This window comes from Dendrobates tinctorius, unplaced genomic scaffold (genome assembly GCF_039654945.1).
Source record: "Dendrobates tinctorius isolate UK_male_01 unplaced genomic scaffold, ASM3965494v1 ptg000083l, whole genome shotgun sequence".
Classification (NCBI taxonomy): domain Eukaryota; kingdom Metazoa; phylum Chordata; class Amphibia; order Anura; family Dendrobatidae; genus Dendrobates; species Dendrobates tinctorius.
This window is the reverse complement of record NW_027361751.1, coordinates 25,608,097-25,620,975: the sequence shown is the minus strand read 5'-3', so window position 1 is coordinate 25,620,975 and position 12,879 is coordinate 25,608,097. Positions and strand designations below refer to the sequence as shown.

At 44.6% G+C, this 12,879-nt stretch overlaps 1 protein-coding gene across 1 annotated transcript in view; it reads left to right on the top strand.

Moving 5' to 3' along the window:
• Positions 1-12,879, top strand: part of CWC27 (CWC27 spliceosome associated cyclophilin) — a 252,501-nt gene that overhangs the window by 43,850 nt on the left and 195,772 nt on the right. The window contains exon 6 of the mRNA XM_073584247.1: positions 2,360-2,463. Within this exon, the coding sequence (XP_073440348.1) occupies positions 2,360-2,463 (104 nt within the window). The remainder of the gene's footprint in view (positions 1-2,359; positions 2,464-12,879) is intronic.

The window sequence follows — 12,879 nt, the reverse complement described above, 5'->3', positions numbered from 1 at the left end:
CATGTGACATTCTCTTCATTATTACTGTCTGTTACTCTTTATAGGTCAACTTTAGTGATGAGCGAGTATACTTGTTACTCGAGATTTCGCGAGCATGTTCGGGTGTCCTCCGAGTATTTTGGAGTGCTTGGAGATTTAGTTTCTGTCGCCTCAGCTGCATGATTACATGTGTGGAATTCCTAACAAACAGGCATTCATCACATGTATTCAGCCTGTCCAGCAGCCACAAATCGTGCAGCCACGACGACAGAAACTAAATCTCCAAGCACTCCAAAATACTCGGAGGACACCCGAGCATGCTCGGGAAAACCCGAGCAACGAGTATACTTGCTCCTCGCAAGTCGCCATCCTTGTATAGTAACACTTTCAGCCAAATCTGCAAAGACCTCATTTCCAATTTATAATGGCAACCTGTTGGGTCTCCTGACTGTCCCCAACCGCTACAAAAGCAGTTTCCATAATCCAAAATACATATGATCCATAAGTACCTTGTACTAGTAACTTAGCAAGAAATCCCCATCTGTATCATGAAATACTCTACTCTGAGAGAGAAGTGGGCAGAAACGCACAAGAGAATAAATCTAATAAAGTTAAAATAACAAATGTATTAATTATAAACACACAATTAGACATACAGTAATGAATGAGATAAAGCAAATGCGTCTAATGTGAGGGCCGCTGCTGGCTAGGGACACCATTAAACTTACAAATTGTAATAATAATAAGTACCAATTAACAATCCAAAGAATATCCTACTCCTGAGTGTAATAGATGCAGCTTGCCTATCATGGCCAGTAAATAATGTCTTTTAGCAATATCTAAAGTGCTAGTGCTTAAGTATATTTATAATGGTTACTGGCATATGTTTGAATGCGTTCAGATGTAGCAAAGGCAAAAAACACAATGTCCTGAGACTCTGCTATGTGCTAAAAGAACATGCCACCATTACAAACTCATATAAGGCAATATGCCTGGATAACATGCAGCTACTCAACATGAAAAATGGCTAAGAGGCTTTGAATATTGCCTTCAGTGTGTGTGGTGTCCGAACTGTGTCCCTCTATCCTGACGCGCGTTTCGTCCACACCCCCCCCTGAAGAAGTGTGGATGAAATGCGTGTCGGGGAGGAGGGACTTATTGTTACTTATTACATTTTTTATGTTTAATGGTGTCCCTGGCCAGCAGCGTCCCTCACATTAGAGGCATTTATTTTATTTAATTCATTCATTACTGGATGTCAAATGTTGTGTTTACAATTAATAAAGCAGTATCCATGCAGATTTCTTTAATCTGACGGATTAACACTGCAATGTTTGACCAAGTAACTTTTGAAGGGAATTTGTAAAGATCATCCCTCTTAAGCCATCTATATGGGCATGCAAGTCATAGGAAGCTGAATAAATGATACCTTGATAACTGCGATCCGATGTCTTAGGGTACCGTTACACCTAGCGATGCACCAGCGATCCCGACCAGCGATATGACGCGGTCAGGATCGCTGGTGCATCGCTAGGTGGTCGCTAGTGAGCTGCCACTCAGGCAGATCTCACCAGCGACATCGCTGGGGACGGGGATAGCTACTTACCTGTCAGACGCGGCGATCCTGCGTCCTCCCGCCCGGCTACACGCGTCGCTCGTCGGCGCCACAGGAAGCGCCGCAGGAAGTGACCGACGGAAATGGTCCAGCAGCTTCGCGCGCGATCAGCGATAACCAGCGGGGGAGCCGGTCGGAGGTAAGTATCACATGTAGCGATATCGCTAGCAATTTCGCTGTAACGTCACAAAATCGGTGACTTTACAGCGATATTGCTAGCGATATCGCAGTGTGAAACGGGGGCTTTAGTCCAGAGATATCCAGGTTCTACTTAATATGTTAATGAGCTGTTGAGATCTGTGTCCCGCCCATAGATCTTAACAGCTCATTAAGAAAAATGTGGATTTCTCTAGAATAAGTCATCGGATTGCAGATATCAAGGTATCATTTTATTCAGCTTTCTATGACCTGCCTGCTCATACAGACGGCCTAGGAGTGTTAATCATTCTAACAGAAGCACTTTAATCCTGTAAAGTTCTCACCTTAGGAGATCGGCCACCACTGATAGATTGCAGTGGTGATCGATAACCTAGGCAATGAGCTATAAACGATAAAATTAAAAATCTCTTCGATCACTTGAGGAAGTTGCAGATTTGGTTGTTTTTATAAGAATTTTGCAGTTTATTCCATTTAAGTTAAGATGATTAATTAAACTCCTATAATTCAGAATTCTCAAATGTGTTACTTACATTGAAGTTTTCTAAACTAAACATCTCCATTGCAACCTGTTCCTTGTCTGATCTCATTTCTCTACATTTCCCACAGGTTTTATTTAATCCATTTGATGACATAGATCCTCGAGTAACTAAAAAGTTGAAAAAAGAAAAACCGGAGGAAGAAGCTAAGCAGCCAAAGGTGAAGGGGACAAAGTAAGTTCTATCTGCTGCATCGTTCTCTTCATTGGCAGAACTGGTGTAAATATTAAGTACTGTATTTTTTAGATTATAAGACCCCTTCCCCTCCCCCCCCAAATTTGGAGGGGGGTGTGTGGATGTGTCTTATACTCCAAAAGTACTTTACCGGAGGGGGCGGCAGTGGTGTAGTGGGGTCCTGGGAGGTTGCTGCTGTAGGAAGCTGGTGGCGGTGGCAGGAGTGGGCTGGGTGGAGGGGGTGTTTGGTGGTGCGAGGCTGTGGCAGTATCCAGTCTTTAGAGAGATTATAGGTGGAGTCCAAAATTTGAGGTGCGTCTTATAGTCCATTGTGTCCTACAATCTGCAAAATACGGTAATATATTTAATCTAGAGTGATAAATAGCATGGAAACTTTATTTTAAATTGAGCATCTTAAGATATTAAAATCTTGTGTTGATAAAGGCCTCCATCTACCAGTCTACTTTTCCTGCCACAATCATGTGGATCTAGCAGTAGTTATTGCAAATGCATCTGTGATCTGAGTAGGTCATTGTTCTTTCAATACAAGCAATTTTTCATTTGAGTTCTCATTAAAACTTGAATCCATTCTTGAGATATTAACTTTTTCTTTAGTTTATAGATCGCTGAACTGGAAACTGACCACGGCTGCTAGACAGCAGAAGATGCACAGTGATTGCAAGCTCTTTTCTGTTGAGCTTGTAAGCTCTATTTTAAATGGCCTGGATCACTGGAGCGCACTGACACCTCCTAATCCTGGCCAGCTTCAGCGCAGTAGTGATCGGTCTTCTGGGCAACGAGCTGTGAACAAAAGAAAGCTGTTAACTACTGCAAATTTTAATAAGCATTAAATTGCCAAAGTGCTTGTTTTTACAGCCACAATCTGACAATAGTCATCTATGAAGATGGGAATAAGCTTTATCGTTCTTAGAAAGAGAGTGCGCACAGACTTGACGATTGACCCATAGAGAAGGTCCACTGAGTCCAGAGATTATAGTTTAATGCCATGCCCAGGAGAGCAGGTCTGGGAATAATGGGAAGCAATAGAAAAAAATAAATTTAAATAGTGCACATTGAGTACACGATCCACATGTACTGTTCTGATGTTGTTGCCAGGTATGGAAAAACTGCTGCAAAGTAAGATTGTTTTAAAATAATAGAAACATTACTAGTCTTTTTTTCAGTTAACAAAATGCAAAGTTAATGAACAAAAGAGAAATGCAAATCATATCCACATTTGCTGTGACTGCCTTTTGCCTTCAAAATTGCATCCGTCCTTGTAGGTACACTTGCACATAGTTTTAAAGGAACTTGGCAGGGAGATTGTTCCAAACATCTTGGAAAACTAATCCCCGATCTTCTGTGGATGTAGGCTTGCGTGAATCCTTCTGTCTCTGTAATTCCAGACAGATGCTATGATGATGATGTCAGGATCCTTTGGGGGCCAGATGATCACTTCCAGGACTCCCTGTTCTTCTTTTTTTTAATCAGATAGTTTTTATTAAAAGTTTTAGAAATGACAGGCATGTACAACTTACAACATGTTGTCAAACATTCCCTTCCCCCATAACACCCCCCTCCCCTTGTCCGATGGCATATGGACTGGTACATAGCGAATAAACCCAATTCCATCACACAACCATATCATATGAGAAATGACGATTAACAACCGACAGGAGACCACCTCCAGGGCCCACTCATTAATCTAGGAGATTTGAGGCAGCCAGGCCGGGAACCTTCAACCATCCCTCCCATATTTTCCCAAAAATATGCGGCACACCCCTCCTGAGGTACACAAACTTTTCCCTATATAATATTTGGTTCAACCTATTGATGTATTCTTTTCTTGAGGGGATTTTGGCAGAAATTCAGTGATAAGCTATCAACTTTCGGGCCACAAACAGCATTCTGGCCACAGCAATTTTAAGGTATTAATCCCCTCCCACCTCATCAACATAACCCAAAACACAAATCGTGGGGTCCCTGGGAATATCCTGTCCCGTGACCAAGTGTATAAGGCTAAGGACCACGATCCAGAATATTTGCAGGCAAGAGCATGTCCACATCATATGTAAAATGTCCGCATTATCTATCGTGCACTTGGGGCACCTCGAATCCAACCGTAACCCTCTATTGAACAACCATTCGGGAGACCTGTTTGCCCTATAGAGGATATATAGCTGAGACAGGCGGCCAGGCTCACTAAGGGATAATCTGGGAATCATCTGTAGAATCGAGTCCCACTGTTCCGCTGATATCGTACCCAGCTGTTGTTCCCACTTTGTCAGTGCACCAATAGGATGCCTTGACAGGACCCGTCCAAGTAAGCCACCATACACCATCGAAATCAGCCCCCTGGTGGACCCCTGCATACCAAGCCTATGGACAATGACGTTGTGGTGTACGGTTAGGTCAACTTTTTTGCTCTGCACCATATACGCGTGACGCAGCTGCAAATATTGATAAAACATGGAGCGTTGGAGGGGAAATTCCCGTCCCAATTGCTCAAAAGTTTTAAAAACCCCTCCCTCCACCAGCTGCGACACCCACCATATGCCAATCCGCCTCCAGTGAGCAAAGCCTCTGAGCGTTTTCATGCATGGCAAATGCTGATTGTCCCATATGGGGGAGTACTTTGTAAGACCGCGTATTCCTCTCAGCTGCCTCAGCTTATCCCATACCCTAACCATTAGAAGCACCGTAGGGAACCTGAGTGCAAGGGATTGAAATCTACCCGACTCCAGACTCGACACCAGTGATCCCCGCCCCACTAGGAATTGAAGGATCTTCTGACCTCCCACCAAATCCACCAACTCGCCCTCCATTCCTCCCGCTACATGCTGGCATTGGGAAGACAGAAAATAAAGCCATGGGTTGGGCAACGCAAGTCCCCCCTCTTCTTTAGGTTTTTGCAAGTGTTCAAGTTTAATTCTCGCTCCTTGTTTTAGCCAGATGAGCTCTCTAAAAATCATATTAATTTTATGGAACCTGTTCTGGGGAAGCCAGACAGGGGAGTTATGGAGGACATATAAGAGTTGCGGCATAACTACCATCTTCAACAGATTCACTCTTCCCACAACAGAAAGGTGTAGCTTTGCCCAGGCCTTAACCTTCTGTTTGATCCTGTCCAACAGCGGAACAAGATTTAGGCTCTCATAGTCTGTCAGCTTATTGGATATTCTTATGCCCAAATATTGGAGGGACGTTGCAACCGGCACACCTACCACACTGCAGGAACTTGAGTCCAGTGGGAGGAGCGCAGACTTCTCCCAGTTAATAACCAGACCCGAGACCTCCCCAAACGCCCCAAGAAGTGTCATCGTATTTTGTAATGATCTGTCCGCGTCCGCTAAAAATAACAACAGGTCATCCGCATATAGTGCTACCTTCTCATGCTCCCCATACCTGAATCCCTCTATGCCAGCATCCGATCTTACCCTCGAGGCCAATGGCTCCACCGCGAGAGCAAACAGCAGCGGGGATAAAGGGCATCCCTGCCTTGTTCCTCTATGAAGTGAAAAAGGATCAGACAACTGACCATTAGCCCTCAGCCGAGCACTTGGCTCCGAGTACAAGAGCCTGACCCAGCCAATAAAGCCCGGGCCAAAGCCCATACAGTGAAGCGTCGCCCATAAATAGTCCCACTCCACACTATCAAATGCCTTAGCGGCGTCTAGGGACAGAACCACCCTCCTCCCGGCATTATCAGCCCCCACCTGCATATTCAGGTATAATCTCCTAATATTCATAGCCGTCGATTTGTTGGGCATAAATCCCGTCTGATCGGGGTGTATTAACACAGCTACTACTTTTGAGAGTCGAATGGCCAGGACCTTCGCTAAAAGTTTAATGTCTAACGTCAACAGGGAGATGGGCAGACGCGGGCAGAGTTGGGTCCTTATCCTTTTTCAACAGCACGGCAATGACAGCTTCTCGCATAGACGGTGGGAGAACACCCCGTTCCAAGCTATCATTAAACACTGTCAATAGAGCAGGGAGCAACACCGTCCTATACCGTTTGTACACCTCAGCTGGCAACCCATCCACCCCAGGTGCCTTACCATTGGACATGGTTCCCAGAGCCTCCTCCAACTCGTCCAAACTTAGAGGTCTATCTAGAGAGTGTCTGTCCTCAGGAGTCAGCCGTGGGAGATTGGCAGCCTCCAAAAAGTCAACAACATCCTCCGTCGGGGCCCTAGCATGTGAGGAATATAAGTCAGCATAGAAAGTCTCCAGAATTTTTAAAATCCCCGGTGCGTCAGTGAGTAGTCGCCCATTCACATCCTGAAGACCCGCTATAGTCGCAGACCCTCTCTGTGCCGATGTCACGACAGAAAGCAAATGCCCCACACTTTCCACACTCAAAATATTGAGTAGATTGAAACAGCCGTTTTTGCGCCGCCGCCTCTAATGTCTGTTTGGTCACCTTTGACTGCGCCTCCCCCAGCCACTTCCGAGTGGCAGGTGTGCTCTGTGTCGCAAGGGCCCTTTCCGCATCCTCCAGTTCCCTGAATACAAGTCGTGATTTTGCCCTGGAGGCGGTCTTTATTTTAGAAATCTCCCGTATGTACATTCCCCTTAATTACGCCTTCAAGGCCTCCCAGACGATCCCACTGGAAGCCGAGCCTCTATTAAAACTAAGATATTCCTGCAACTCAGGGATAAAGCCGTTATTCTTATCGATTAGCTGCAGCCAAAACGGGTTGAGGCGCCAGAGAGGTCTATCACTCCTCCTGTTCCCGCCCCCCCCAAGCATGACTGAAACAGGCGAATGATCAGATACCGTTCGCGCCAGATATTTAACCTCTAAAGTTTTTCCCAGCATAAGATCATCACCCAGGGCCAGATCGATGCGAGATAGGGAGGAGTGAGTAGAGGAGAAGCACGAGAATTGACGGACACCAGGGTTACGGCATCTCCACAAGTCGGTCAAAGCTATCTCCCGCACGAGCACCCCAAATGGCATAAGATTACCTCCCAGCCTCAGAGGTTCATGGCTACCCCTGTCCCAGTGTGAATCCAGAATATTATTAAAATCACCCACCACCATATGCGGAACCCTCGGAAAATCTCTCAGAATGGTAAGAACTTTATAGATAACTCTACTGCTATATGGCGGAGGTATATATATAGATATCAACACCAGTGGGGTAGAAAAGATTATACAAGATAAAAGGACAAATTGCCCCTCTGTGTCCACCACCACCCGATGACACTTAAATTGAGTCCTGGAGTGAATCAATATACTAACCCCCCTAGAGTATTGGGAATGAGTAGAGTGGAAGCCCGCCTGTACCCATCTCTTATCCAGGATTCCCAGCGTCTCCTGTGTGATATGTGTCTTCTGCAAACAAACAACCGCCGGCTTCTGGTCCGTTATGAAGGAGAATATGGCCTGTCGTTTTACCGGCGACTTGAACCCCCTGATATTCCAACTAAGTATCTTAAAATCAGCCATTATCGTACCATAGCATATTGCCTACCATCTCCCCCCCAGCCGTACCATAGCCAATATTGAAATGTACAAGTATGCCAAAGGACATTTTGAACCTAGTCCCTCCCCCCTCCCCCCAAAGAACACCCTCCAACAGTTCCTTGGGCTGAACCAAGGGTGCAATAGGTAAGGGTGCTGTCGAACCCTTCCACCCCATTCAGCAGGTGCTTCAGTTCCTTTTCACTACCCGCATTTGACAGGATATAACCCCACAGCACTTTACATTTTTCCTTATCCGTATTCAAACCAAGGCCCCATAAGGACCACAAATTCTTAAAAAACAGCATATAACAGAGTAATATAAGAATAAACAAAAAGATAACTTCTTAGGCAGTCCATTGCCTCAGGACCGCAGACTTCAACCGCATGGCTCCATAATAACTGAGCGAGCCAAGATACCATCAGCCACGTTCCTGCTCCTTCCCCTCCTTCCTCAACTGTCGCTCGTTAAGGTCCTACCAGTCCACGGCTTCCCTGGGGTCCAGAAAAAAGTGGATTTTATTCCAGGCCTCAATACGCAGTTTAGCCGGGAAAAACATGGAGTACTTGACGCCACAGGCTCTCAGACGCTTCTTGATGTCTGTGAACTTCGCTCTCATCTTCTGAACCTCCGGCGAAAAGTCCGGGTAAAAGGAGACTCTGGATCCTTCTATTGTAAGGTCAGGGTGTTCTCTTGAGTATCTAAGGATAACGTCTCTATCCCTGTAATGGAGGATTTTAGCAAGCACAGGTCTTGGTGGATGACCAGGGAGGGGGGGCCGAGTCGGGACTCTGTGTGCTCTTTCCACTGCGTATAGGTGATCCCTGTTCTTCTTTAAGCTGAAAATAGTTTTTAATAACATGACAATATCTGGTCTCGGTAAGTTATGGTATTGTGTGATGTATAAGTAGCTACCTGTATTTGTCAGCATTGAGAACACCAAGAAATGGGCCACCTTGAGGGCTGTAGGTGTGGTGCCCAGCCAAGGAAACTGAATGCAGAAGATGAAAGACGCATCATCCTTACTTTCATTAAAATGGAAAGATTTCGAACAGTGCGATCATCTCAGAAGTGGCAGCAACCAGTGGGATGCATCTACTGTTAGAAGTTTAGCCAGAAGTGGTCTTCATGGAAGAATTGCTGCTAAAAGCCATAACTCTGATATGGGAACAAGTCCAAACAACTCAACTATGCATGAAATAGGAACTAGGGTGCAGAAAAATGGCAGCATGTGCTCTGGACTGAGGAGTCAAAATTAGTGACGAGCAAGCGTGCTCGGATATCGTAGTATCCAAGTATCTCAGGCGTGCTCGAGTAATATGTTTGAGTCCCGGCGGCTGCATGTTTTTCGGTTGTTAGACAACCGCAACACATGCAGGTATTGCCTAACAAACAGGCAATCCATGCATGTGTTTCAGCTTTCTAATAGCCACGAGTCATGCAGCTGCAGGGACTCGAACATATTATTAGACGATAACAGCCGAGCATGCTCAGATAACACGATATCCAAGCACGCTCGCTCATCACTAGTTAAAATGTGAACTATTTGGCTGTAAAAAAAAAAGGAACTTTGCTTGCTGAAGCAATGGAGAGCAGCACAATTTGAGTGTCTGCAGGCAGCAGTGAAGCATGGTGGAGACTCCTTGCAAGTTTGTGGCTGTATTATAGCAAATGGAAATGGGAATTTTGTCACTATTAATGGTGTTCTCAATGCAAAGAAATACAGACAGAAACTTGCACAACATGTAGTACCATCAGGGACGCATCATGAGTATAAAATCTGTATGTCTGCAGATGCTGGAAGAGTTCTGGTGAAAGATCAAATCTCTCCTAGACAAAGACTAGCTAATTGTGACCTCTGAAAGGGATCCTTTCTTCGTGGCATCACCACTAGAATTGGTCCATTCTCTCCCATGTTACTACTGTCAGATAAGAGGTAGAGTTGGATGATTCTCTCAGTCGGACTGCATTGAGGCCCTGTGATATTCCTCCGTCTTCCGTGGAGTTGTATTCACTCGTAGTACGACATAGTAAGGTGAGAGTCATACCTCATCGTTCTTTATTGCTTTAACCTTCATATGTCAAACTCTGGACTGTAGGATAAGTATATTTGGCATGCAATGCTGGGCGAGTACCCCGCTCGACATCGCACTTTTACTCGGTATCACATTTTCACTCGGTATCACACTTTCAACTATATCAACATCATAGATGCCAATACATTTGGAAGATCGTTTTCCCTTGCAGAGGTGAGTTTTTTTGTTTTTTTTAATATGAGGCCTATTATTCTGCATGGAGTATAACGTAGGGTGCATTATACTGTATGGAGCACTGTGGGGCGAGTATGCTGTATGGAACACTATTTGAAGCCATTATGCTGGATGGAGCACGATGTGAGGCCATTATAAGGTATGGAGCACTATGTGGGGCCGTTATACTCTATGGAGCACTATGTGGGGCTAATTGTACTGTATGGAGCACTATGTGGGGCCCATTGTACTGTATGGAGCACTATGTGGAGCCATTATACTGTATGGAGCACTAAGTTGTGCCCATTATAAATAAGTCATGAACTGGGGGTGTGTGTGGTTGCCCCCAGTTGTCAGGGATTTATTATATCCCACCAATTGTCACAAATTTACTATTTATTAGTGGTCGTATAGATTTACTCCAGAAAGGATAGGCAGTGTTTATAAAAATATAAAATGTTACAAGAAGACAAGATACAGTATATACCGACAATTACAAAATAAAGTGGATTAAAATAAGAACTCACACTTATGAGTCCATGGCACGCCATATGCAGGAGGGGGGAGGGGCTTTCTAGCTGGCACCTCGGGCAAATAACAGCTTCCTAATCGAGCATCCTTGTCTTATGCCTTTTCCTGGCTGACCTCACTGGGTGGGCGGAACTAGGGAATGTACTCCCCTTTTGAAAGTTACTAAAAACTTCTGCGGGCCATATCTCTGGCTGCGGCTCTCACAGCGTGCTGGCAGGAGTGTTATAGTTTTTATGGCAAAATTAGCTTTCATTTAAGTCTAAACATGCCATGGCTGTGTGGCACTGTCGAGTAGAAATCCGTTCCTCTGATTCTGGTGGTCGCACACACCCCACAGCATGGCTGTGAATAGCTTTCCTTATGCAGATTACAAAAATATAGGTTTCCTGCCTCTATGATTATTCAGCATTATTATATTCGAGTTTGAATATACAATGGAAGATGGGCCTCAAGTCTTTACTTCCGGCTTGAGCCGGTCATAGCATGGTCTCACATTACACCAACTTGTATAACAGGTGGGAGGTGTGAGTGGACATTCCTACAGGGGGGAAAAGGGGGCTGCATGAACGAGCCTGTACATGAGCTCAGTGTGACACTGTACAGCCTAATGTGGGAGGGGAGCATGTCATTTAAAAACCAAGGAGCTGCAGCCGATAGCTCTGTATGTGTAATCAAAACCATGGAAAATGTTCATATTTTCCTGTCAATACTGTACGGAGCACTATGTGGGGCCCATTACACTATATGGAACATTATGCAGGGCCCCTTATACTGTCTAGAGCACTATGTGGGGGTTATTATATTTTATGAAGCACTATGTGGATCCATTATAATGTATGGAGCACTTTGTAAGGCGATTATACTGTATGGAGCACTATGTGGTGCCCATTATACTGTACGGAACACTATGTGGATCCATTATACAGTATGGAGCACTGTGGGGCCCATTATACTGTATGGCGCACTATGTGGTGCCCTTTATACTGTATGGAGCACTATGTGGTTCCGATTACACTGTATGGAGCACAGTGTGGGGCCCATTACACTGTATAGAGTACTGTGTGGGGTCATTGTATTGTATGGAGCACTATGTGGTGGCCCATTACACTATATGGAATATTATGTGAGGCCCATTACATTGTAAAGAGCACTATGTTGGGTCATTATACTGTATTGAGCACCATGTAGCCCCTATTATACTGTATGGAGCACTATGTGGGGCCATTATACTGTGTGGAGCACTATGGATCCATTATACAGTATGGAGGACTATGTGGGGCTATTATACAGTATGGAGCACTATGGGGGGCCATTACTGTATGGAGCACTATGGATCCATTATACAGTATGGAGGACTATGTGGGGCTGTTATACAGTATGGAGCACTATGGGGGGCCATTATACTGTATGGAGCACTATGGGAGGGCCATAATACTGTATAGAAGGCAATGCAGAGCCCCGTTATACTGTATGGAGCACTTTTTGTGGCCATTGTACTGTATGGAGGGCTGTTTGGGGAGTGCAGAAGGAGAATCGTAATGTGATGTGGTCACCATTTTTTTTTGTCTGGGGGATTGTGGGAGGTGGGTACAGTAGGGTCGTCATACCCATGTGGAGGAATTCATTGTGGGGGGGTATCATACTGTGGTTGGGGGCACTTATGTTTGCATAATTTTTTATTATCTGTATTATTCAAGCTTTATCATTTGCTATACATATTTAAAATAGGTCATTGGGCCATATGCTTTTTACTGCTCTTGCGTAACACATGATTTCAATATTTTATTTTAAGATCTATTAATTAAAATGTGCTTTATTCGTCTACAAGTTAATCGTGACATTTGATGATAACATAAAACTTCCTCAATTAGTAGACTTTTTTTTTTTTTTTTTTTTTTAATAAGGTTAGCCCTCGGCTTTGTCCAAGCTTTTAATTTTGTCGCTCTGGTTGATATCCCTGCTTTTACCCAATTTTACATACTACACTTGGATAGTGCCCTTTCTCCTCCAACCCACTTACATCATCGAGATGTATAGATACTTATCCATCATTGTATTACAATCAGGGAGGCAACTAATTGGGTCCAAATTTATTCTGCAGCAAAACAATGACCCCAAACATGCAGCCAATGTCCTATAGTGTAAAGAAAAGAACAAGGGGC